The 26061-nt window shown below is 37.3% G+C and overlaps 1 protein-coding gene across 1 annotated transcript in view; it reads right to left on the bottom strand.

The window, feature by feature from the left end:
* The window catches only part of LOC131882060 (PDF receptor-like), a 37258-nt gene extending 11530 nt beyond the window's left edge, over window positions 1-25728 (bottom strand). The window contains exons 1-6 of the mRNA XM_059229093.1: window positions 25200-25728; window positions 15747-15887; window positions 15190-15303; window positions 13180-13394; window positions 6042-6145; window positions 1417-1585 (exon numbers count right to left, since the gene is read on the bottom strand). Of these exons, the coding sequence (XP_059085076.1) occupies window positions 1417-1585; window positions 6042-6145; window positions 13180-13394; window positions 15190-15303; window positions 15747-15879 (735 nt within the window). The 5' untranslated portion in view covers window positions 15880-15887; window positions 25200-25728. The remainder of the gene's footprint in view (window positions 1-1416; window positions 1586-6041; window positions 6146-13179; window positions 13395-15189; window positions 15304-15746; window positions 15888-25199) is intronic.
* Between the last annotated feature and the right edge of the window lie 333 nt (window positions 25729-26061).

The raw sequence follows: 26061 nt of genomic DNA, 5'->3' as shown, positions 1-26061 counted from the left end.
GCTGTTCGTTTACACGAAATTGTTCCTTTTCGAAGCCTTCCTCTTCATAATTTTGGGTGTTTTGCTTCGAAACTTTTTGCCGTTGGAACTTTTTGTTGTTGAACTTTGTGCTTGGAAGTTTCAGTTTTGGAAGCTGTACTTTTATAGGGAAAATTCATAATTGTACTTTCAGAGATTGTAATTCGACGATGCTTGACACATTCCTTCTATTGATCGAAAAATGGCATTTATCATGATCCTTACATTCGAGTCAAAAGCGCTGTAGCAAGGCAAACTTATAGCTCATTTTTGAATTGAGCCATTAACAAGGGCAACTTGGTTTTGATATCAATGCAAGGAAATATGCCATGGTAGATGTGCTGATGCAAAAAACAGTTATAGTAATGCTAGAGCAAATATCAACTGGAAACACCTTGCATTTTCCAGTTCTGCAGAAACGTAATGTATCCCATTCCCAACGTGCAACCCTTTCAAAAATAATGTGTTCCAGCAAGGTCGACTTTCAATCAACATTTTATAAGGAAAAAAATGGATGCCAATATTTTGCCGTCTTAGCAATGCCCTCAGTTCATTTCAAACGATATTCGAAAGCTGAACATCGATGCTCACAAGCCTCGCAGATCTTTTCCATTCACGGCCAAAATTTAATATTCCTCTTTTTCTTCTCTCTTCCCTCAGGCATTTTGCAATTTAAAACTTGTTGGGTCCTCACGCTGAGCAAAAATACGGTTTTTTTCCCTCGCGTAATAGAGCACTTTCTTGGCCCCATGTAGGCTTACAGTATATTAGACCAATTTTTCCTCATTAGTTTTTTACGTGCATTAATCGTATTGGAAGACATTGCCAAAATCTTCGGGCAAATTACAAGATTGAATATGTAGTTTTCATGTAAACAATACAGGCTATTTTAACTTTCCCCCATGTCATATGACATTCTACCAACGTACAGGTTTGTCACACAGTGTGTTATTTGTGCAATCATGCAGAACCCCTGAAAGACTACATATCAACCAATTAACACGAATCGCCATTATCTTCCCTAATTTTGAGGGAGGTTTGCTCATTGAAGTAAATAAACCATTTTTTGCGTAAGGACCAAACGAGATTGGACATCAGGCTTTCAAAGAAGAATAGTAACCAAGTTACAGAATCGGCTTGATCTATGCATAGATATCCATGGTCTATGCCACGATCTGTTTCTTGTTCAGTTGTTGATTCTTGGAGTCTTATATGCTTAATAATAATCGAGATCCATGGAGTTTTTGACTCAAAAAATCAAGTGCTGAAAGACCAAGCTGCTATTCTCTGTTCCCACATTAAAAAATGCAAATCGCCTTTTCAAAGGATTTTCTTAGTTCCAAGTTTGCCCGCTTGGAGTGCTGATGGGAACCAGAGCTCTGCATGACTAAACCTTACCGTATTATCGATGCCTTTCATTGACACATTGGACGCCGCCGTGATGGTGAATCCATCTTCTCGGACAACAAATTGGTCAATATAGATGATAAGTCGGATGAAACATTGCAGGATCATCGAAGCGAACAGGTTCATGTGTATCCTCGTCACCCTATGCTTACGAAGCTTCCTGTAAATGAAAGGTACAAACTCAATTTGTCTTCTATTCAATGGACCACAAACTGCTTTTGAATTCCTGACAATGAAGCGTCTTATTTTTACGTTGACACATTCAAGGATCTTGACAACCCAAACATTTTTTTCCTTATTGGTCTCAGTTCAGTGTGATTTCCGATAACAAAGGTTTTTTGTTCAGAAATCACGATGCCTCCAAAGGCATCATTATCTAATGTCTTGTTCCATTGATGCCGAAAAGGTCTCCATACTGAGGGAACCAGAGCTAACTATTGCTTCATCCTTATACTCTTGAAATTCATGAGATATTAAGGTTATAGCACCACAACAAAAGCACACGTCAATCCTTTCCTTCGTAATGTTGACGAGAAACCCTTTTTATTAATGCACGAAGCTTGAGATTATTGGGAAACGGAGGTAGATCAAGAATAATCTCTGAAGTTATTTACATTGTCTTACGGAATACCAAATCGACCATGTTTGGTTCCATGCCTTTTCCCTATCACTAACACAATTCTAGCCCAGGACCTCGACATCATTGGAGGCTTCAATGTGCGATGCCATGTTGCATGCCCTCCTAGTCCATAGCACCACGTGGTCCTTGTGGTGATGAATCCATTTACTGTGGGCGTTCAAAGGAGGACCCACTGGAGACTTTCAGTATGAGACCATTACTCTTGCTTGAAGGCTGAAGCAAACTGGATTGGGCCACATACTTAGAATCCAAACCAGTAGACACATTGCATTGAAGATCCAAGATGTCGAGTTCGTTTGTGCTGGCAATGGGTTTGACACACACGTTTATGGTTTGTACAAATCAAACGTTGGTTTGAGAGAGAAACCCGTTTCTTCGAAGAGTTAGTGCAATACCTAGCCATTCTGCGAAGTTTCCAATCCCAAAAGAATTAATCAGTTTGACATTCAAAAAGACCCCCGGCTCTGTGACATCAAGGGGAATAACTTGGGAGGCAAAAACTCCGCAAGTATGGAAGTTCACATGATTTCAAATTGTAGTGGCCCTGGGGATAAGTTTCCTAGCTTTATTGAAAAAGTGAAAGGTAGCTGTTGTTGTTGCCGAAAGTATTTGAAAAGGAAGAAGTGGCGCGCATTTCCTATTTCCGATCAATAACTTGTACGGTTGTGCATTCCTTTTCAAGATAAACAGAAGTTAAGATAGTTTGACCACAGAGGGCGCTCCATACTAACCTCCTTGACCTGCCATCTAACCACAAAGTTGAGAGTTATAAAAACTGTCATTTCCTGTTCCAGCCAGTCAATGTTTTTTTCTGTTTTTTGGCAAGCTCTTATATTCCAAAGAAAATGTGTTTTAAGTTTAGCTCAATAAAACATTTTCACATTGGTTTTTGGTTTTCACGGGCTCAATTAGTCTGATACAAAGCATGTTATTCTTCTATTCAACACAACTGTCAATCCTCTTCTTAGAGCTCTACAGGAGATCTTTTGAGAAGTGAAAACAAATATCGTTGGTAAGCATTTCATCTCTCTCCACATTTTTACGATGACTAAACACATTGGACTTGAAATGGGCCCTTCACCTTTTATTACAATGGCTGAGGCCAATCTGAGTTACCATCGCATCGCTGGGCTCTAACAAGAGTCATTAAACTAACCCTGATTGAAGCAGATAAGCCTTTTCCCTGGGCATTTCCGTGGACAATATTATGCAGAGTCATTGGAGTTTGTGTCGTACTTCAAAGTCATTACTTCTGCACCTATGACCTTAAAGAGAATCACAAAACCAAGCAAGCGACGGTAAAACCCTCCTCCGATTGCGTCCTGTTTTACACATAAGATAAAACTTCCAGTGGAAACTCGATGTCAAGAGATGGCATTTGGATCGGTGTTTCTTCAATCATGCCTCGTTACAGACCCGATAAAAGCATGTCTTGTTAAAGAAACAGTCTTAGACGTGCGTGCATGCTCGTGTCAAACAATAACCTTGGTGGTGAAAAAAACCTCAAATGGCCTGTTTGCCTTGACCTATACTTGACGATAAAGGTTGTTTGGATCCAATGTGAAGTTGTGATTATTATTCACTTTCACTCGAGCGGGGCAACAAAAGAAATTTTTCGAAGAGTTGTTGAGCAAAATGCTCAGTGGAGTTCTGAATGAAATCACAATTCTGTAGGAGACAATGGCCATTTTATATTAAATGTAAAATCGTGTTGTCTATTTGATTTGTAAAGCGGATGCCAATTCTGCTTGAATTCATGGGTTTGAACGCTTGTGTGAAATTGCAATAAACACAAACGCCAAATATAAGCTGCCTCAGCTTTTATCTTTTTGCCAGCATTTCTAATTTTGCCATCAAGTCGAGGCAAGACCAAATCTTATGTAAGATTACATAATCTTACTATGTAATTAACTAGTAACGGGATCAAATAAATTTTCAAAATCAGGATTGCTAGAAAGCTAGGAAAGTCAAAGCACTAGCCGTTTCCAACGTAACGTAAAAGACTAGGTTTGATCCCAAAAGCAACCCTGGTTTGATCGAAGAAAAATCAGGGTTACTTTTTGGGGCTAACTAACGGGTTTCCAATATTCCGCTAGTTGTGCCACATGCCGCTGAAAATGTAAATTGGTAGCCCTAGTCGCAACCTCCCGTGATTATTTATTTGATCCCATCAGTAGAACGAACGTAACTTGATTGAAGGAGGGACATTTGAAAAGGACGAGACACTATCTAGCTCTAAATAATGAAAAGACGTACGCATTTATGAAAAACATTTTACTTGTTCATTTGATACTATCAATTATAAGCCAATCGATTACAGCGACGCTATAAGTTTGAAACAATTATTTTCCTCCGTATAATTCTCCCAAAACCGTTTCATTAAAGTTATGATCAAGTTGGGAAAATAAAGAATAATTTTGAGTTTGATTTGTTCATGTTCGGATTGTTGTGGTCGACATGCAAAATATTACAACTGAAGGTAATAAAATTAGTTATGATTACCTTTTTATTTTGCAAGTAATCAACTGACATATATATTAAACTTAATGTGAGCTCACTATCCCATCTTTCCGATCCTTATTCATAACTTGATTTTAGTTTGAAATGGGTACTAAATCATGCCCCAATTTAAGTCATTGAACATTTGGGTAAAACACGCGGCCATCCGTTATGTTGCAAAGAATGCACATCTTTATTTTCAACTCAATCGAACGTCTGATTCAAAAATGGTCATGTTTTCTTGAAGCTGATTATATGAAGAATAAGAATGAATGGACCAATTGGAAATGTTAATTCAACGCTTTGGCTCATTCTTCAACGATTTTTGATTGAAGCAAATATATGAAATAGTGAACGATAGTTCTCCATATGTCAGCATGGCAACAAATTTGAATTAATCCAACGTACTAAGCGTAACCAAACTGAGAAAATTAAAGATTTGGATGCAATTGGGTTAGAACATGTTTTAATTTACTTTTCCAACCCTTTTTTTTACTTTAGCCCGGTGTAACTAATTGTTAGCTTGTATTGACATATGACAGATTATGCTGATTACCCAAATTTATCTAACGTTCTTAACTCAATTCAGAACTTTTTTCCTGATCAGTTGAACTTATCAGATTAGTTTCCTCTCATCTTCAGATCAGATGGGAATATAAATTTGATCAATTAATTTCTGTCACCATGATTATAGCCAACTTGCAGCGTGACCCACCAAATTTTGCAAAAAACGGGTGTTTGTGTGATAAAGATGTCATGCTATTTCGGGTCAATATCAGAATATAGCCTGCCCAAATAAGCCGATTAATCGAGTTAATCTATGCATAGTGTAGGTTTGCGCGTTTGCTACTCTAATCAGGTGTTTGTTTTCCCCTTCACTACACAGGAAGAAATAAATTTGAGCCGATTACTTGTCGACAGCAAGTAAACATGGCAAAAAAAAATATAAAAATCAATGTCTCTTTTTGATCCGGACTCAAGACGCTCTTGGCTTCTCACCACCAGAAAATTGACCTCAAAACGAAGATGACATAAGTACCCAAAACAAAGTGGAGCAACGACCTCGAGGTCTCCATAAACGAACCATGTGTTCAACACGTGGGTTCATACCATCCCTTCCAAGAAGAAATAAAATCCAAAAATGAAGAAAACTTCAATTTCGATGGCGATTAATCTCGTTGTTTAAAGGTCATTTCTCAAGAAAACATGTCTCTTTGACGGTGGCATTGATTTGTGAGTAGGTGATGCTCGCTTGTATGTGGGTGGTTTCTTTTCCGAGCCCACTGCATCCTTGACAAATCTCTATCCCAATCAACGACTATTGTGCCTTCACTTATTCAGCTTCAGCAATAACTGACGTACAATATATGGGTTTCTGAAGAGTCCTAACAACAACGGCACACTAGTCAGATAGCTACATTTCAGGGTTTGTATCAATGCACACTAAGATTTTATAAGGACAAATTTGAATGCTTACCGAAAATAACAGAACGTTATTAGCGCGAAGAAGAGGACCAGGAATGAAAGTGAATATCCCATGACCTCGAGAACACGGCTGAATTTGGCGATCAGGATCTTGTTCTGAAAAACAAAAGATCGTGAATGTTCGTATGTTTTAGTTGGTTTGAATGTTTTTGTATGGAGACTCATCGTCTTTAAGAGAGAGGAGCAATTCAATTATTAGATTAATGGAGCATGTTTGTGTGATAGCTACGACTTGAGAATGCATCCAATCAAGTGGTGAATAGATCTAAAAGCTATTCAAGATAAGCTCGATACCACTCCTTCTTGTTGGCCTTATCAATCACTTTATTGTAAAAATTTAAAAGTAAACGACCCCGTTTTTTGTGCAGCTCGACTATATTGTTTATTGGTTTCTCTACTCCAACACTTAAAAGGCGATACTGGAGAATTGATTTACAGAAAATTTGATGCGAGTAAGAGCAAATAGGAAACTAAAATAAGGAACAAATAATCAACCGAGAAACGCAATACTTGGTTTAATTAATTATTGGGTGTCGAGAATTTTTCTCTTCGAAAAAAAAAAATTTTGAAACATTTTTGCTGCTTAGGACAAGGAAATATACATCTTTTTAAACTTTTTCGGAGTTTTATGCAATATTTCAGAGGACATATATGGAACATGTTTCACATCAGCTGACTCTTCGCAACAGTTATCGATGCTTTTGGGAGGAAAATAGATACTCTTAGGCGTCATTTTGCGATAGGAAAATAAATCTATTTGTCAAAGAGGACTAGTAATGATCAAAAAGGATGTCACCGGATAACTCACTGAAGGGCAGATACAGAGTTAGTTACCATCGCCTACTTGGCAATAACTAAGAATTTCATCACCTACGTACTTTTATTTATACTTTTATTTATTTATGTTCTGTCTGCTCTTTCTCTCTTCACTCTCTTGTTGTGAGCGGAACAAATTCTAGACACTCTCAATGTAATTCTAATGTCTAGTCAAGTATACTATTACTCTGAACATTTTGACATTTTTTTTGACATATTCAACCATTTTCGATATTTTTTTACATTTTGAGAGTCAATAACACGTATCCAATATTCACTGATTTCAAAAGGATTGTAACTTGAGATTACATTTCGGCGACTGATTATATACCGGTCAGTATCTGAAAAGAACATGGATAAAGTTATCCCTAACTATTTAACTAAACGAATCTTCAGCTGAACTTGTTTCCACATCCTGGATCCAAAAGCATAAATGGAAATCAAATCCAGATTTCAAGGCCTATGCGAAGGTACTGAAAAATAAGTTTTCTCTCAACAAATCATGCTTAATCTAATTTCCCTATTGACGAACAAATGTCACTTAATTAAACATAGCGAAGTGGATTTGATTTCAAAAGGACACTTCTAAATTATGCACAGGATGTATACAACTATGCGATATAAATAGTCTTTAAGAGACTTTTTACTATTATTGTTTGCTATCATTGTAGAGCTCTATGGTGAATCACATCCCTTGCACTTCATTCAGACCAAATGAATAGCTATCAAACTATTACGTACATAACCTCTCGCAATCGTCTAATAATAATGTTGCCCAGATAGGGGAGGAAAACGGTCCTTTCGTATTCTCTTTGACTGATATCACCCATGAGCTATTTTTTCCCCAGTATTTAAAACCCAATGTCTTGTTGATCTTTAGTCAGAGAAGCACGTACATAAGTGCGTCATAAGAGAACCCTACACATTACAAGGTCAGCAATCTGATCCCAAACTTTTTCTCAGGTCAGAAAAGTTTCTCCCCTTCTCTAGGTATCTTCTTCCTCTCACACACTTCGAGATCTAATAATGGAATCGATGTACGCTCAATTGAATAGATTGTCATCAAAATCGGCTCCAAGTCCCAAGATTCATGTTCCAAAGGCTACTGCGCAATCCTCGAAGCACCATTGTGCCTCTGGCAGTCCATGTTGAGGATGATGAATGCATTCCGATCATTGTTCCTCGTGCCTAACCTTTTGGTTATTCCTTGGTGCCAACGACCATTGGAGCACGCCACAGACCTGGTCCAACGATCGGGATGCTAGACTGAAAACGTGGCCTTCATCTTGGAATGGAATTGACGAACAAGGCCATCTTTGCTACCAATGGTTGCTCTGGTTGGACTGGATAGAAAGTGAATTCTGAGACGTGAAAAGCCAGTCTCATTAGGGCATTCAAGTGTGTCATTGTTGATGTTCTTTTGTTATTGAATGAAAGTAATCTTCCTCATTTGAAGTTTGGAAAGTGAGCTTTGCTGTGGCAGTTCGTGTTTTGCTTTGATGATCAGTCGATAAGGAAATGACTCCAATTACGCATAGCACGTACACAGCTACTTTCGAGGGCCATCTCGCATCGATTCTTGCCTAGACTCAATAATGCTTCACGTCTAGAAAAGGAACAGATAGTCGTGGGAAATCTGCTCAAGGAGCAGCTGAACTGCACTGACGCTCGTGATTTGGGCAAATAAACAGACTTGGGTAGAATTGGATTGGTCATGTCGAGATTCGGTTGAAATAACTTGTGGGGTTATTTGAAGCAAAATTCGCCGTATCACGCGTTTTACATATATTTCATACAAAATTTTGTAAAAATATTTTTGGGTTAATTTATGATTTGGGATTTATTCTTCAAAAAATTCAAAAGATGTGCATTTAGATACTAGCACACCTTTCAATGGACATAGCTAGCCAATATGAAAATTCTGATGAATATTATTATCCAGATCTTTTACTTGGTCTGGTCTTCAGAACTGTTGAACAAAAATTTTAAGCACTTTGCAAATGCTTTGATGATTATTTTGTACCAATTCCTGAATATTGAGTTCATCCACTGCCTTTCTTTATCGTATAAATATCCACACCCTTCTTCAATTGGAATGTTTGCTTCTCCCTGGTTCATTTTCTCTTGTTTTTTACATATTCAAGCTCTTAATATTAAATTTTTTTGTTAGTTTGATCCTAAGCTTACAGCTTTTTGTTTTTAGTTAACTCTGCTTGCCGTGCATAAATCATAAATAATAAATGCATTCAACCATACTTTAATGCATATAAAAGGTTACTATTGTACTCAGATATCCATCAGAGTAAGATCACAAGGTTGTTAGTTTAGCCTGTTGCCCTGCTTGATTTGGAAAAACATTTGTCTAATTCAGTTGTTATTTTGACGGTCGGATCATCATTAGAGAAAAATATGTCTTAAAGTGGGGGGTTGAACTTTTGCCTGACTCGAGTCTTTTATTAACGTCAGTTTTAACAAAAAGACTCGTCTTGCAAAATTAAACATTTTTGACGAATCAGGACTCAACCCCTTTCTAAAAGACTCGAATCGGGCCAATTTCTCCAAAATCGAGTAAAAGACTAATGCATACAGCCCCATGAGGTAACTCCAAATCATTTCTCCCCAATTCTGGAAGGTGTTCCTGGTAGCAGGTGCTTTTAAGAGACTGTTTACCTCCATATGTTGAATCTACGTCAACGTTATTCTAATCCTACCATTCACACACCTACCGCTCCCATTAACGGACAATACGTTATCCACCCTAAAGACCCCAGAGCACACACTGTACAACATCCCACATGTTCGTCTCTCTCAAGCATTGAAAACAATTGCTAAAGCCTCTTTCATTCCATCGCTTCTGACCTTTTGAAGGGTCCTCGATCTCAATGTCCAAATATAGGGTTGACATTGCATGACATTCCACAGTCTCAAGGCCATAGTAAACATGTTTTGTCGGACAATTTTCTTCTGTTCCACCGACCTTGACTCAATCTACCGATTGAAAGGAAGAATCTCTTTGAAGTAGAGGATCCATTTCGTGCTTATGGTTCTCGGCCAAGTCAATTAAGAGGAGCTCTCATTAGGCATGCAAGCTGAGGCCCAAAATTGCCGAACATCCATCACTCAATCGTCCAAGGAAACGCCAGCCAGAGCTGTTACATAGATCGGGTCCTTTAGATATTTCTTGGGGGAACATTGACGTTGTCGTGTGTCAATAAACCTGCTGCCTTAAGGGATTGATCCACTGACGACGATCAATTTCCTTGGACCAATTGATGCTCAAAATACGGAAAGGTAATCCAAAAAACGTGTCACTAGACCGAAGAATGTAGCATCGATCGTTGGGAAAAGTTGTTGTCTTTGTTGACCTTCTGTAGACGTGAAACTAGATGGTATGTTTCAAAGTTCACAGGAACAAATGGGATCAATTAGACTTAGCCGAAACTTTTGGACATTTGTAAAAGTTGGCGCGGATTCTTTTTTATCGAAACGTTTTTTTTTTCCTAAAACCTCGGGCAATAAATGGCATTGATATAGGCACTCAAGGTAATTCAAACCCACTGGATATCCCGGAATCAAACAGGAAGCATTCATCTTTTTGCCGTTTCTTCTCGGATCCATTTTCCTGTTGGAAAATGGTCCGTTGCACCAATGGATTATTCGGATCGTAAAATCCGCTTTGCGGATGGTCAAAAATAGGGAAGTGAGTGGGATTTGCCGGAAATGATATTCAGGCCACGAATCGCTTTCCGCCTCTCAAGTGCATCCAGTAAGCATTACATTTAGCGATGGAAGACTCAACACACTGAGAACGAAGCTATAGAGGAGCAGATTTACATGCCATTTGAAATGGTCTGTCTTTCTACAGAGATTGAAATTTCTAGCAACGCAACTAGAGTTACTACGATTAATGAACATTTAGTCATGTTAGAAGCAAATATTTCTTGATTTTGTTCAAATTGCGCAATTGATACTAAACCTTCAAACAGAAGGTTTGCATACGGAAAAACATCCTTTTCAGCGAGAAATGACTTTTTACTTGAATATTAGTTAGCCTTTTGAATTGGCTTAACGCTAACAAATTGATCAAGGTTGTAAAAATGACAATTAGAAGTAATGTGGATCCAATTGAATTAAGAATTGAATCACATATCTGAAAGCATTTTTTGGGGATGCTTCTGCTACATTAGGTTTAAAACCATTCGTGCATTTCGAGACATCTTTTAAAATTCATGTGGTAACGCGCATTCCCCACATTTTCAGAAATGGTAATTGACATTCTTGTTCTTGGCAAGTAATTTGCTTTTTTATTCTGCCCACGAATCTTAGAAATACTTTGAATTTTTGCGCAAACGTACATTTAAGCAGCATGTAATGAAAAGAAGATTCCTCACCTGACATAATACTGCATCAAACACAAATAAAAATCGAACAATGTAAATGACTCTACAAGTTAACATGCGTTAGAAATGTAGTCTACCCATTTTGGAACGCAATTGAACCCTCTTTCTTAAGTACAGTTTTTTCAGAGTGGATTGATCGAACCTAACGGTCCTGAGAGGCATTGGGATTCACCGACAAATCGAGCAAATACAAGTGGTGGCTCCAGAATGAAAGTCAGCAGCTCTGGGATTTTCGATGAACAGGGCAATAGAGCACAAGGAAGGAATAAGATTGATCAGCGATAAGGCCATAGAATCATCTTAAAACAAGACCACATAGGGAAGCAATAGCAATTGAGATGGGGTCGGGCCTATTTTGTCCTCTTTGTTTCGCCACAAAGTAAGGAGCCCAAGGTGACTCATCTCATCAAATTCATAGTGCCAACCCCAATCAAAAAGTGAGGGGGAATGATATTTTAGTGATGAAAAGTGGTCTACAGATGCGTTCTAATTTGTATTTGAAATGAGTTTTGATGGCTGAAAAAACATTATCTGGAAAGCAAAGAAACCTGCTGAACAAAAATATCAAGTTTGAATTGCTATTAGATTTGTTATTGCTTGGTTTATGATTGGTTTGCAATTTTTACAAGGTTCTTTCCATCTAAAGCTCTTGAACTCATTTGTAATCTGCTTATCAGTGCTGAATTGAAGTGGAAAACAACTTCACATTTCCAAAACTTGTTGAGCTTACACTCACGCAATTTCACATTAACTAGAAAAAAGTATCAAGTTCTTGGTTAGAACAAGCTTCAATCAAAATCTATTTTTGCTTTTTCTCATATACACAATGATTGCAAAAGTATGCCCACCCGCCCACTTGTGAAAACTTATTTAGATTCAATGTTGATCCTGGGCAAGCTCATCTTTAAAAGTATGCGTTTTGAGTACCAATATGGAAAGATTTCAATTCCAGTGAACAAACCCAAAGTCAGTCTACATTACAGTTATGTACAGTTATGTACAGTTATGTATTGGCAATATGGACTTTTGCAATCAGCCTCTGATATGTTTAAATCAGCAGACCAACCAATTGCTCTGAGTGTAACTCTTGATCTATTTAAGTCACTAAATGTTTATTTTCTCTGTTCAATCAAAGCTCACTTACATTTCAAGGTTAACACAGACAGTAATTGGAGAAGTGATGTGAAGCACACCAAGGAAAAGTCAAGTCGGAGATCTTTTGTAATGACTAGCATAACTTTCCACCAAAAGAGACGTCTTTGGTATGATTGTGTTCCCAAATATTTATCAAGGAAACTTTGAATTATCATAACCACGCCCACAAACGCAGGATCAATATGATGCTAACAATTACACTCCCCAGGGAATATTATATTTTAACCATAGAGATAGATAGAGAGCTTTTTGCCCAAAATGGACTGGGTAATAAGTTGTATCATTGTTAAGGTTGGGTGGCAAATCATTTTTTTAAAGGATACCCATTACTGCATTTGAATAGTCTCATCTAGGATCATTCAGGATTCCATTTACAGTGTAAATGGTTTCATCACTTCAAATGCTCAATAAGGGCCCATATCTGCAATGTCAGACTGCTCAAACAAAATGGAAAGAGGCACGGTGAATTGCTACATAAATTACTTGTAACAAACCATGAAAGCAATTTATTTTCCGGACATTATGTGACCTGGGTCACTAATTAAAAACAAGATTTTGATACAATTAGCCTATAGCAACACAAACGCATTATAATTCAAGAAAGAGAAATCTGCCTAATCGGCTCTTTTTGATAAAGGCTGACTCACAAAGCACCCTCTGAAGTCCAGAACATAAGCCATATTTCATGCAACGTAAGGCCCTTATAGACGATATGACAGTCACTCCTCCTTTCTTAGGATTTCTATTCTATGGTCTTACCTCGCTATCGTCTTGCAGGTTATCCTTCGGACATCCAGCCTCATAGTTTAAGTCTTTCATGAGCTTTCGAGTGGACTCAGTGAGACAGGAGCTGAAGTTGGTCCACCCGGTGTCGTTGTCCGCAATGAGCGAAGAAGTGGTATTAAGTTGATCCGGAGAAGCAGATTTGCAGCTGAACCATCTCCCATTGTTCAAGCAATGCCTCGAAACGAAATCTGGAACACGCGACACCCCCTATGATTAGACATTTACAAGCTCAATTCCGATTAGGCATGGTATGGTATTTGAAATTCAGATGGAATTCACAGAAACTAATTTGAGCTTTTTGATATTTTTAAAAGGTATGTAAGACATATCTTGCTCGCTTGAAGAACAATCAGTTTCTATGTATGGTAATTGGTCCACTTAATCTACCGCATTGTGTAAATTTACAAATAGAGAATCATTACGACATGATGAATGATTTGGTGTTGCAACTTCAAAGTTATATTTAAGAGAGGATTTTTAAATCTAATTTCAAGATTTTAAAGCTCCTTCAATTATTAGAAATGGCAAATTACAAAAGCATCAATCATACACAATTAAGTCAAAAAGGATAATTTTTGCCGGGTAAATTCCGAGTTCCCAAACATTTCCTTTATTTTTTTGATAAGCACGGAAAGATCTAAAGTGAAACTCAAAACCTTTGTTTGTCCTTATATCTTTATTATCTTGAGTAATTGTGGTCAAGTTTATGGTTTCATTTTGCATATCTTGTTTTGAATTAGTCAATTTTCCTCGATATCAACAATCATTTTAATTCAAAGTTACACACTGTTGAAAAAGGGCAAGGATGTCAGATTTGAACTTTAAATCAACATTGAGAGTTGATGTTGAAGTCCCAAACTCTTTCAAATATCTCGTGATATTTCAAAAGGCGACCTTCACATATTTGTCCTTGATACAAAAAAAAGAGTCACTTGTGAATTTCCAAGGCCTTTGAGCCTACGACAATACTGTCCATTTTGAAAAACCTTTGAAAAGATGCAAGGCCTTCTTGCTCCATTAAGTGACCTTTAGGCCTCAGAACATGACGGGACCATTGTCATGAATTGATTATTTTGAATCACAGCGTTTCCTTTAAATTGAACTTTTGATTTCATTAAAACGTTTAATCAGTGTTGCTACGAAAGCTGAAGGTTCTTTGAATCAGCTCATTTTGGCATTTTTGTTACTTCAAGTGTGGGCTAATAGAAAGAAACTTTTAGTACTACATTTTGCTTTGCTAAACCATCGAATCATTAATATCTTAAGCCTTGAACTTGACTATACAAAAGATAGAGCCAGCTACGTATACATAATAAATATGAGTGCAGTACAAGTGTTTTATGACATGAGAGAAAGAGAATGATAAATTACCTAATCTAGGACAAAGGAATATCTTACGTCTTAACAAAATGGGAACAATCTTTTAATTTGTTGAGCTCACCTTTAAGCTTTTTATGATTTTCAAAATGGTATTTTTTTCTCAACATCAGAGAGTTACAATTGAATGTACTATAATCCTAACACTCAATATGAAAGCAGTATAGATCGTTGTGAAAGAAAGTGAAGATAAGATTCATAAGCGAAGTCAATGAGAGCTGGACTTCTACAATAGATTATCTGTTGCCCAAAGCTATTGGAGAATAAAATGTCATCAATTCCAATCTTGAACTTTTTGTGAACCTTCAAGCTGAATGATCCCTGGATTTTATGTATTTGGTGTTCATTTCGTTCATTAAAATAAAGACCCGTCTCGTTTGTGATATAACATCAATAAATATCGAGATGACCTCTCGAGACAATCTGACCTAATCCTTATGTAAGTTAAGGAGCCTGATTGGAACATGTAAACCGAGTATTTGAAACTTATCAAATGATCCAATTCCCACGTCTGCTTCAGTTTGAATGATCAGAATACACGTTTCGCTCTCATGTCAGATTATCATATTATGTCGGAAAGTTTGATTGGCAATAATGAGATCTCACTGTTTTCCACTAATCCGGGAACCCCCTTCGGACACGGAAGGGCCACGTTTTGGCCAGCTGGAGTGGCTGGCCAGCAAACAAATCCATCGTAGACAGAGGGACAGAAGCTGGGATCTGAAACGAACGGATGCATTATGAATGGTCCATTGGTGGGCTTGATTGGATCACTCCTCATCGATTCTCGCTCCTCATTCCCCATTCTCACCTCTGCTATTCGTGCTTTAATGATAAAAGTTCTCAAGGAAAAAAAGGGCCGAAAATTCCTACCATATTTGAACAACACCGTGCTAAATGCATTTTTTGGGTGGCGTGCATATGTAATGGACCCAAGCCATTATTTAACCCAAGCACCTCCCGATCCCTGCACATTTTCGTTATTTTATAAGTGAAGGAGGTGATTCTTGGAACTGGCTCAAACACTCAAGGGTCCTCGCTCGAGTTCCAAAGCTCCAAGACGCCATTCTTTGGCCTTCAAGGTCGGCCTTGACTTAGTGGTAAATTATTCAACCTCCTGTCAGGAGACCGAGCGTGTGTCTTTTTTGTGGTGTTTTGCTTACCGTCATATTGGATTTCAGTTGGGCATTTGCTCGGTTCCTCGTGCGGAGAAAGCGTGGTTCCCTCTGAAGTGCTCGAAAATGTGGTTGACATGATCACGGCCTCAAGAGTCTTGGGTAAATCGCCCAAAGCCATTCCAAACTCTGGAAAGCAGAACAGAGCCTCTATGAGATTCGATTTCAGGGGAATCAATCTAATTGAGTGCAAAACTCCATTTGAGACCATGGAGATGAATTCGTCATAATTGAAATTGAAAATTGGAGATTGGATCTTGAGCACCCAAGGGAGTCATTGAGGAAACTGTTTTTTTATCTATGTCAGTAGGAGATTGGAGAAACCGATTGAATATGAAAAACTAGTTCAAAACTTTATCTTCACGATCAAAAAGTAATCTTTGATCCAAATTGCAGAGCCTAAATAAACCTTTTTTTTGCATTTTGCAACCGAGAACACTAACTTCATATGACAATTGAATAGATTATGAAAAATAAAAGGCAGCTAATATGCATTAATAATAAATATGGAGACTAGTTAGGGAAGCACCCTCTGATGGTCAGAATACACACTTCAGTTTTTAATGCAGCATAAGGATCATTTTGATACCCAAAAAGATGCTCATTTTTCCCATTAGGACGTTACGTAACTTGTTTATTCAAACAACCGCCTTTTGTGACTTTGAATTTAAAGCCTAAGAGTTTTCTCGCTAAAAATATCAGGCACTAAACACTAAAAATAACGCCTGGATTTACCATCGAAGTTTTAAACTATGAAACAATTGAAAAAAAAGAACCGTTCACCAAATATTGTCTCGCCCCTTCTTTCTTCATAATTCGAACTTGTATGTTTTCCTTCGAATTTTCAACTCATTTTGTCTTCTTCCAACCCTCGTCAGGGTGGTCTCTCTAACATTATTGACCATCAATGTCTGCTATATTTTGCCCAGGTCCTGGTGAAAAAAAGTTTTTGCTACCCAACCTGAGGAATTACATGCCCATGAAAGAGTTGATATATTAAGATGTAAACCCACAGAACCTAGATGCGGACAATATCTCATCATGATCAAAGTATTCCTGAAATAAGATATATTTGTCTATATCAAGAATTCTGTCTCCGACCAAAAACCAATATAAAGCAATAAAACCCCATCTTAACGATGCTATGTACCAATGTCTGCCATAACTCTATTCAAAAATAATGAATTGCTTAAAGCGTTGACGTGCATTGCGTGTTTAATCATTGAACCGGGAACCAAGGTCACGCTACCGTCTCCACGTGTTTTAGCCTATGTACAGTATTGTACTGTGAACGTGTTGTTTAACAGTATAAATGCACTGTAATTGGGGACTTTTTCCTGTGAAGCTCACTCCAAGACGTTTATGAATGGTATATCTTGGAATCTTATCCGAAACAACTTTGAGATGGAATGGCAATAGCTTAAGGGTCTCCTCCCATCTCGATTGAGCGAAAGGTTAAGAGTGACAACCCGCAATTAAGCATCTTTTAGAGTTAGAATGGCTCTTAAAATCTCTTTTCGTGATGCGGCAAAGTTAGAAAAAATGAAACCGAATCATGAAGTACAATGAGAATCATCTTTTGGATAAGGATTTTAGATCAATCCTACATTAAAGGGCTTGACCGGTCTGCCAACTCAAACTCGTTGGGAGAGCAAATATCATTTATAAATTATAAGGTGGGAACGAATTTTAAAATTTTACATCTAAGCTGCCGTGGATCACATTTTTTGTAGCGGTTAGAAAAGGCCGGTAAACTCCAATCCCCCAATACCTAAAATGGGTCCAATTTTGTATGAAACTATATGCGTAGGGTTTTGTGCTTATAACTTGATTCCGGGTTTTTGGTATCGAGGGAACTGAAGACAAAATTTTCAGGAAAGCCGTGTCTAAGCCAAGAACCCGAGTGATTATGTGGGTGTGAATTAGAGACAAAAAGCACCTTGAAAAAGGTCAAGGAAAGGAATTTTTCGTATCTCCGTATTAAATGAAAGATCATCTCATGGATTGCTTATTATTTAATCTGATTTATGGAGTGATATTTAGTGAGTACCAATAATGTTATCGCAAAAAGTGAAGCAGTTTAATTTGGGCTTTTGGACAATTGCTGGGGATGGGATTTTAACATGATCAATTTTTGAAGAGAACACCTTTTTACATGGTGAAAAAATGAAAAAGTGAGTTAATTATTGAACTTAAAAAATGAAAGATAGGATTTGAAAATGTATATATTTTTGCATGATATAAAATAGAGTGGACTCAAACAATTGTAAAGAGAAAAGTCATCTCATTGACCATGGAGAGGGGGGCCTCTGATGCTGATTTTGCAGAAATATGCACCCTTGCAAGAAGTAATGCAAATCGTTCTAGAGAAGTAATGTTGTTTTTATGTTAGATTCACAAGTTTGACTGCAAAGCTAACTTCATTATTGCCAAAACCTGAAGGTCGTAGCTTAAGTTTGGACTTTACAAAAAGGTTGTTCAGTGCTCAAACTTGTCAAGATTATCCATATGTCTTTCAACGTATTGCTTTGAGTTGGTTTTAGTTTTGAAAGGGCATTCTTCTTCTCTCTCATTGAAGTCTGTAAAATGTTTGGCATTCACGATTATCGAAGCCCAGAAAATACAATATTGCACTGGTATTTCCAAGGACCATTTGGTTTTTGGCCAAAATGATACAATTCGCATAATCGACCCCCAAAATATTCTTATCCTGAAAAGCATCGAAAGAAATGAAGGTTGCTTTTTCAAAATCAAAATTTACGGTAAATTACTTTTGGTTTTTAATGTATATAGTTTTTTTTTACTTTCCACCTCCATAGTGGCCCATAATATCGAGCGAATTACACATGGCCGATTTAAGCTTCCTCTGAAACACTCTAAGTGATCTCTTGAATTGGACCAGAGTCAAATATCAAGGTCAAAAGAGGTTGGTTTTTGAAGCAACTCTTGAGGGAAGCCTTCTGTTTGAAACATAACGCCCAACCAAGGCTTAAAAATGTCAAAACTTTGGTACATTTTTCACGATGATATCAGATACTTCAAAGTTCAAACCACGTGAAAGTGTACTTTCTCTTGATGTTGTTGTGGCTGAAACCATTCCATGTATACTTGACTTGACTCCCAAGCAAATCAATGAAACTTTCCACGGCAACCATCCATGTGCACAAAAAGGTTACAGGGTACAAATCCAGAAATGCTCGAGTTGGCGAATTTTGGAATTGGCATTTAATTCCACATCTGCCAAAGGTCATTTCACTTAAACTCAATATCAGTGTAGCTCATAATTACTGAAAGGCTTTGTTCATCAGGGTTCATTGCAAGTTAATATTAATATATCAAGTCTTTTTGACTCATTACTGACTGAGAGATTCGCCTCTTGACCTTTATTCCCCATTTGGCCTTGACAAATGCCAGAGAAAGTTTGTTGTTGTAGGATCATAAGAGCCTTATTCAGTTTAGTTACCAACCCAAAGGGTACAGTGGGCTACAACCAGATAACTAAAGTACTATGTCAAAATCTAATTGACTCGGGATGAGAATGAAGAAAATGAGTTGTGGAAAACCATTTACAATTATGTGTATTCAGTCAAGAGCATCAAAGTACAAACGATCCAGCGTCTTTAAAAGGCTTTCAATTCATTTGTTGCGACACAAACGCATTGAATAATCGTTTATTGGTGAAAAAACTATTCCTACATGATCAGTCAAAGCAATAATTGGTCCCAATTTCCAAGAGATGAGATGGATTAAAAGATCAGGAAAGTACAAAATCCCATTGATATGGTTCTCGTTACCAACCGGATAGTCGGACCCATTTTCACTACTGCTGAATCGCAGGACTCAGGATTCATATTAATGTCTTAAACTGTAAAGCAAAATTAAGTGTTGGCAAGAAACAACATCCGTCATTGATGCTTTCAAGTAGAAAATTCGATTTGATGCTTCTCTGTCACTTTTGTTGTAATCGGATATTTCGAGGGTAGATCTGGTAAGATTGGCATCTTAATCCCTGTTTGAACATTGCTTGTCAATATCAAAAGTCGAGTAATAGCCAAGATTTATTCTGGAACGTTTTGAGCCAAAAACAATGCAGTAGATTTACAGGGTTGGCAAAACTATATTGCCCACAATCAGGATTTCCTAACGACTAAACTATTTATGCTTCGTATTCCATCATTTTTTTATGGCTTCTAAGTCAATGTGTGCAATGTATTTGTCATGTTCTTTTACACATGACAATACATCATGGGAAATAGAAAGAAATATCTGCAGTACGTAGTCGGTCACTAAGAGAAAGTTTAAAAAAACATTCCATTTTCTCTGAGTTTGACCTTGAGTTGCGACTGGTTAAATAAGGCTCTTTGCTGCATCCTTATGGGCCTACGGGATTTAGTGCATACCCCCACTAATTGCATCCACCTGGACCAAAAAATTAGTACTGTAGCAAAAAAGCCGAAACTGGAGAGGTTGTTCAACAATTTTTGAAAGCTCAGACGGAATCAAAAGTAGTTCACCATTTTTTTGTTATACATACGACATCAAAAATGAATTACAATATTCTTTTAAAATATTTTTCGATTATTTTACCTCAAAATTTGACTTTTGAACTTTATAAACGACGCATTAAGAAACATAAAAGCATTGAAGTTCTATTCTCCATTAATTTCTTTATTTCATAACAATCCAAGTTAAATCTTTTTTTACGTTGTTCATCTTTTAAGGAGCAACTTTGGATTAAAAGTAACATTCAAAATTGTTCCACAAGTGTCTATTCATACTGACGAAGATTCTAATCATGATATTCAAGGCTGCAGCGAAACCGACATGCCAGTGAAAAGAACTTGTAACCTATCCCTAGTACTGGTTGTCCACAATACTAAAGGAAAAATAATCACCCCTTCAAATGCAACCTAAACCAATGAAGGAATGCAATTCAAGATGTGGGAGAAAATTTGCTTGACGTGCCATACATACAAAGCTAGCAACTTTAACGAACTAGAAAAGAACACGGATTTAACAGGAGGCATAGGGGCCCTTATTTCAGACATCAGACATCCCAAGCAAAGAAGCAAAGAGGCAAAGAGGATTAGTAGATTGCTAAATAAACTACTTGTAACATGCCATAAGCGCAATTTCTTTTCCGGACATTATGTGGCTTGGGTTACTAATCATACATAAGATTTTGATAGAATTAGCCAAATACAACTCAAACGTATTATAATTCAAAAAAGAGGAATTGGTCCTATAGTTGCATTGGTAAAGTGGCCTCTGAAGTACAGAGCATAAACCATATTTGCCTTTTGACAATAGTCTTTTATTTGAATTGAAGAAATTGGCTCTAGCCTTTTGAACGGAATTCATTTTGTCAAATTTCGATTTACAATGAAAGAAATGAGTTACTGTTCTCGATTGCATAATTGTACTCATCCGTTATTCAACGTCGAATTTATGCCATGCCATTTTACCAACCCTGCTTCCCTCTCACTTTGGTTGTTCTTGGCACTCTTCCATCTCTACTGTAAATTATGATCGCCAGCTTGTAACTTCCCTAAACAAATGCAATTTTAACAAATGGTTATGGGGATCAAAAAACGATAACTTGAACTTCTTCTTCAGCTGGTCTTTTGCCGGACTCTAACTTGATCTCAAAACATTTTACGAGCGCGTCTCTAATGGAAAGAACAAAAGTACCCTCCTTTTTCGCAATCCGAAAAGTTCAACCACGCTCCTGAATTTTGATTTTTACGTTTCAGCTCTAAGACTTCAAAGCCATTTTTTTCCTAAACGTTGCCTTCAGGGGATCGATCAATTTCGAAGACTGACGGAATCTGAGATGGTAAGTAATCTTAAGGCTGCTCATTTCAGCCAAGTAAACTTGAGAAACCCCATCTGTGTCTTATTTTTGAGACGTGGGAATGTAAGATTCTGGTTTTAACTTATTGCTTTTATGTGTTCGGAACAATGGTGGTGCCTTCAAAAAGGGATTAATGGATCAGAATAATAGCACTAAGACATTCTCAATAATATACCTAGAGTCATTTCCCTGAAGGTGGAAACAAATGTCATAGAAACCCTGACTCATTGTCGATATTAAGCTAGTGAGTAGAAAAAGCACGCCCTAAAGATGAATAGAGGGCATGAAACTCAATTTCTCTTTTAAATTCAGAATTATAGCAACTTTCAAAACTGACAAAACAATACACAATTGCAATGTTCTTGTCAACTTGGAAAAAATTGGATCTTCAGATGATGAATTTGTAAAAATATGTTTCAAAAAATCGAATGTAAATTTTGCTTTTCTTGAAATTCTCCAAATTATGCTTGCACAGTACGTAATTTTCATAGCGTTATTAGCTAGCTTAGCAAGTCAAATTTCTCTCAAAATTAATGGTTGGTAACTCGCTACAATGTCTATTATATTTTTTTTGTTTTTATATATTTAGTTTTGAATCTAATCCCAAATTAAAAAGCACTTTTTACAACCTTTGCCAAGGCGTCCATGTCTAGACAACCCATTATCAGGTTTTAAATCGCATCTAGACGTTTTCTTTAATCCAATCAACCCTACATCCAAGGAACCTAAAGGGCGGAAATTCGAATTATTTTACTCATCAATAATCATTTCAAGATGACTTTCCTTGCTTAAATCTGTTCTTTGAAAACATTCAAAAGAGAACTAATTCCATGTAAGGGTCAAATATCTGTTTCAAATGAAATGTTCAGGTTCAACTCCACAACAACACATAATTACAATTTATTGCTGGTTTCTTAGTCTATAGCATGTGTTCCACTCACACCTATGTACATATAATGCTCAAAACCGACATCCATTCATTGCCAATTCAAGCAAACTTGATTCTTTTCCATTAGTTTTGGTGTTGCTTTAGCAGAGGTCCTATATTCCAATTTCCCATTAAAGATCAGATTGCAATAAACGCCGAAAATGAAATAGGAAATGCATCTTCTGAACTTACACACTTAAATTCCATTTCATGCCCCCATGAAGGAAACTTTTACAATTCTAGGCTTTGTGTACTAGAAATCTTATCAGTTGACCCACCGTCCCACTATGGCGAAACTTTTGGAACTCTATTTGTGCGGAAAAGTAGTTACTTTTTTCTTTGCCAGAATAGGGTCTAATGTCATCTTCGTAAAGGCAAGGTTTTTCTCAAATGTCGGGGTTCTTGACCTTTTAGAGTTTTTTCGCAAAGAGCTTTGCTCCTTGGTATTTTTTGGTGGGACGTAAAATGAGGAAAAAGGCTTGCATGATGGAAGCGACCTGTGGGAAAATTGTCACTTAGAAAACGACGATATCAAAAAACGGAGAATTTAGAATAGTTAAAATTGAATTTTAGTGAAAGAATATATCCCACTTGTTATGCTTGGGGAGGGGACAACCTTTTTTGTTAGATTTAATAAGATCATTGACATGCGCGGACCTTTTTCGTGAAAAGGAAGGAAAATACACTGCCTATTAAAAAAACAGTAAGAATTCAGCAAAACGATTCAAAACTTTCCTTATTCGAGGGAAATCGAGTATGAATTTGATTTTATGGTCTGAATAACTTTATAATGATCAAATATTGCTTCATTGGATTGGTGAGATGATGATTAGGCGCAGCCCGGCTGATTGCGACTATCTAATTTATTATTTAATTTCGATTTGCCTCTCCAAAAAAATCCTTCTCAACCCATTCCAGTGGCCATTAAGTACCCAAAGTTATGGCATGCTCCATAGCAAAACACCATTAGGCATGTAAAGTAAAAGAAATTCGAGGAAGAATGAAGTCCGCCACCCTGATTTTGGCGTTTTGTGGAGGGAGAATTTAGACAAACATCACTGCCATCTCACACCGTGATTAAATTGAATTTTCAAAAACCCGCACTAACATCTTGGTCCAATATCAGATTACTATTCGCTTCAACAAGCAGCCAAATTGGAATAGATGACAAAGCAAATGTATGCTGGTAATCAAGGATAATTCTTGTCTAATCTAATTGCATCAAGTCGACCAATTTTAACTTAACAAAACCTCGACTATGCTTAGAATTGTCTTCAAATATTCAAGATTTGAAGGCTTTTGAAGTTTTTTTTTTAGATTTGCCGGAGAATTATATACCTAAGGTTGGACCTTGGGCATTGACTTTGAAGTATTGTTAGTGATCGCATACGGTAGGCTTGAGTTCAAAGTTAATCTACATCTTCATGAACTCCATTTTTCGTTGAAAAACAGCTGCGGATCAACTTTTACACGGTTATCTTTAAGGACTACCTGCAAAACCCCCAGAAATTCAACTAGCCAATAAAGCTGCTCAACAAGCTAAGTGGTCTCTTTTCAGCTCTTTTGCACATCAAACCATCAGTCTAAAAGTCATTCATCGTAAGTGATTCGGCACTGATAAAATGTCCAGGATAAATTTTAATATCACCACCGTTGCAAGGGTGGAAGTCCGTACAGCATGATCCCTCAACTATATTTTCACTTCAACGTGAGAAAGACCATAAATCATAACCTTGATAATAGTCATTTAAGAACTCATTTCATGCGTCAAACTCAACCGCTTAAAAAGTTCCACGTTTCCTTTTTTAGTTTTATTTCTTATATAAGCAATGAATGAGTAGTAGACAATCAATATTGTGTCGATTACTATATATGAGCTGCATGTGCTAAGGAAGGCTTTTAATGCATTGATTTTGAGACCGACTGCTGTTGAAAAATGCCAAACTGTGGAAATATATCTTCATATTCATTAACAATAAGGGATTTTATGATCCCTCTCAAGAACGCATTTCCATCGATAATGCCTTTCAGAGACACAACTTGGTATTTGCCTCATTCACGGTGTTTGCAGAGTTATTCACTAGGTAAGGAAAACACTTGGAATATTATCGTGATTGCATGCCAAGGCACTGTACCTAGATGGCGCTCCAGGCATTTTACTGAGGTATCACCTCACAATCTTACAATAAAAGTAGCTGATTGTAATCTCTGTGCAGTTTTAAGTGGACACATGCCATCCATAACATTCCCACAATGTGGCGAAAAATAAATGTTTATAACAGTTTGGCCCAATTTTGGCCCTCACTTTGTGACTTAACACAAGATTCCAAACCGTCATTAAATCATAGCCAGGCTTATGCGAATTCGAAATTAGATGATAAACAGGGTTGAAATATGAATTTTTCTTTGTGTGAGCATATTTAGATAATTTAAACTCTGCTCTTCGCCATCTATTGATGAAAAATTAAGAATACGATTTAACTCTACGGTATGTTTTGCACTTCCTCCACAACCTAAATCCAATTTACAAAAAAAGCAGCGTGATCACTTCATACAACTGAAACTTTCCAACCTCGACCACACTCTCAATTTACAAAATTCTTTACGTATTTTAGTTTGCCAAAATGTTCCCCCATAAATAAAAAAAGAAACAGCTCACCAATTCAAAAGAACGGTGATGTTCTTAATGTAGTCACTTGTCATTTTCGTTCACTTTCACAGCAATCTCTGCTCATTGATGTTTGTTTGAGTAGGCCCGTCGAATCCTTGCACAATCATTGGTGACTGAGAGCGAACCCCATGGAACACAGGATTTGATCGGTCCCTTGTCGACCGAAAAAAACTGGCCGCCAAGAGATCTCAAAAAGAAAGAGGAGAGCCTCCGAGAGGCGTTTTGTTCCACCTCTCGCTTTTTTGGCATTAGTTCTTGGATGTTTGAAGGGGGATTGCCTCGCTGAAGATCCGGTGACGGAAAGGAAATTTGAACTTGGAGTCAAGGACGGCCAGATTGTTGAGCGTGAAGTGTTAAGTCAGCTTCCTGGCCGAGATATGGTGTTCACATTCAAAACGGAATACATTGACCATGCAGCACTCCTTTTGTAGAGCAAAAGTTCTCGCCTTTTCTAATCAGAAATGGCTTGAATAGGGCACCAAATTAATAAGGTGCACAAACTCTTGTGGACATATTTGTCTTTTTAACTGTATAGTTCCCAATACTTAGCACAGCTTTAAGAGCAAATGAATTTTGACCCAATCTTTGGAAATTCGTCAAATCTTTTTTGTCACATATATACCAAATGATGTGATGGAAACAAGCAATTTATTAATTGCTGTGAAGATACCAAATTTTGGAAACCAATGGCAGGGTCATCTTGATATTGTCATGACTTGCCATACAACATCCTAAATCAATGGAAAGCCATTGATGATCTTGTTTAATACCTATTCAATATACACTAGATCGCCATTGTTCATTTGACATACTTAAAGCCCCGTACAGGGTGACAACTATGTATGAGAGC

This window comes from Tigriopus californicus, chromosome 6 (genome assembly GCF_007210705.1).
Source record: "Tigriopus californicus strain San Diego chromosome 6, Tcal_SD_v2.1, whole genome shotgun sequence".
NCBI lineage: Eukaryota > Metazoa > Arthropoda > Copepoda > Harpacticoida > Harpacticidae > Tigriopus > Tigriopus californicus.
Note: the sequence above shows the minus strand (reverse complement) of the source record. Positions and strands in the feature narration are given on the sequence as shown.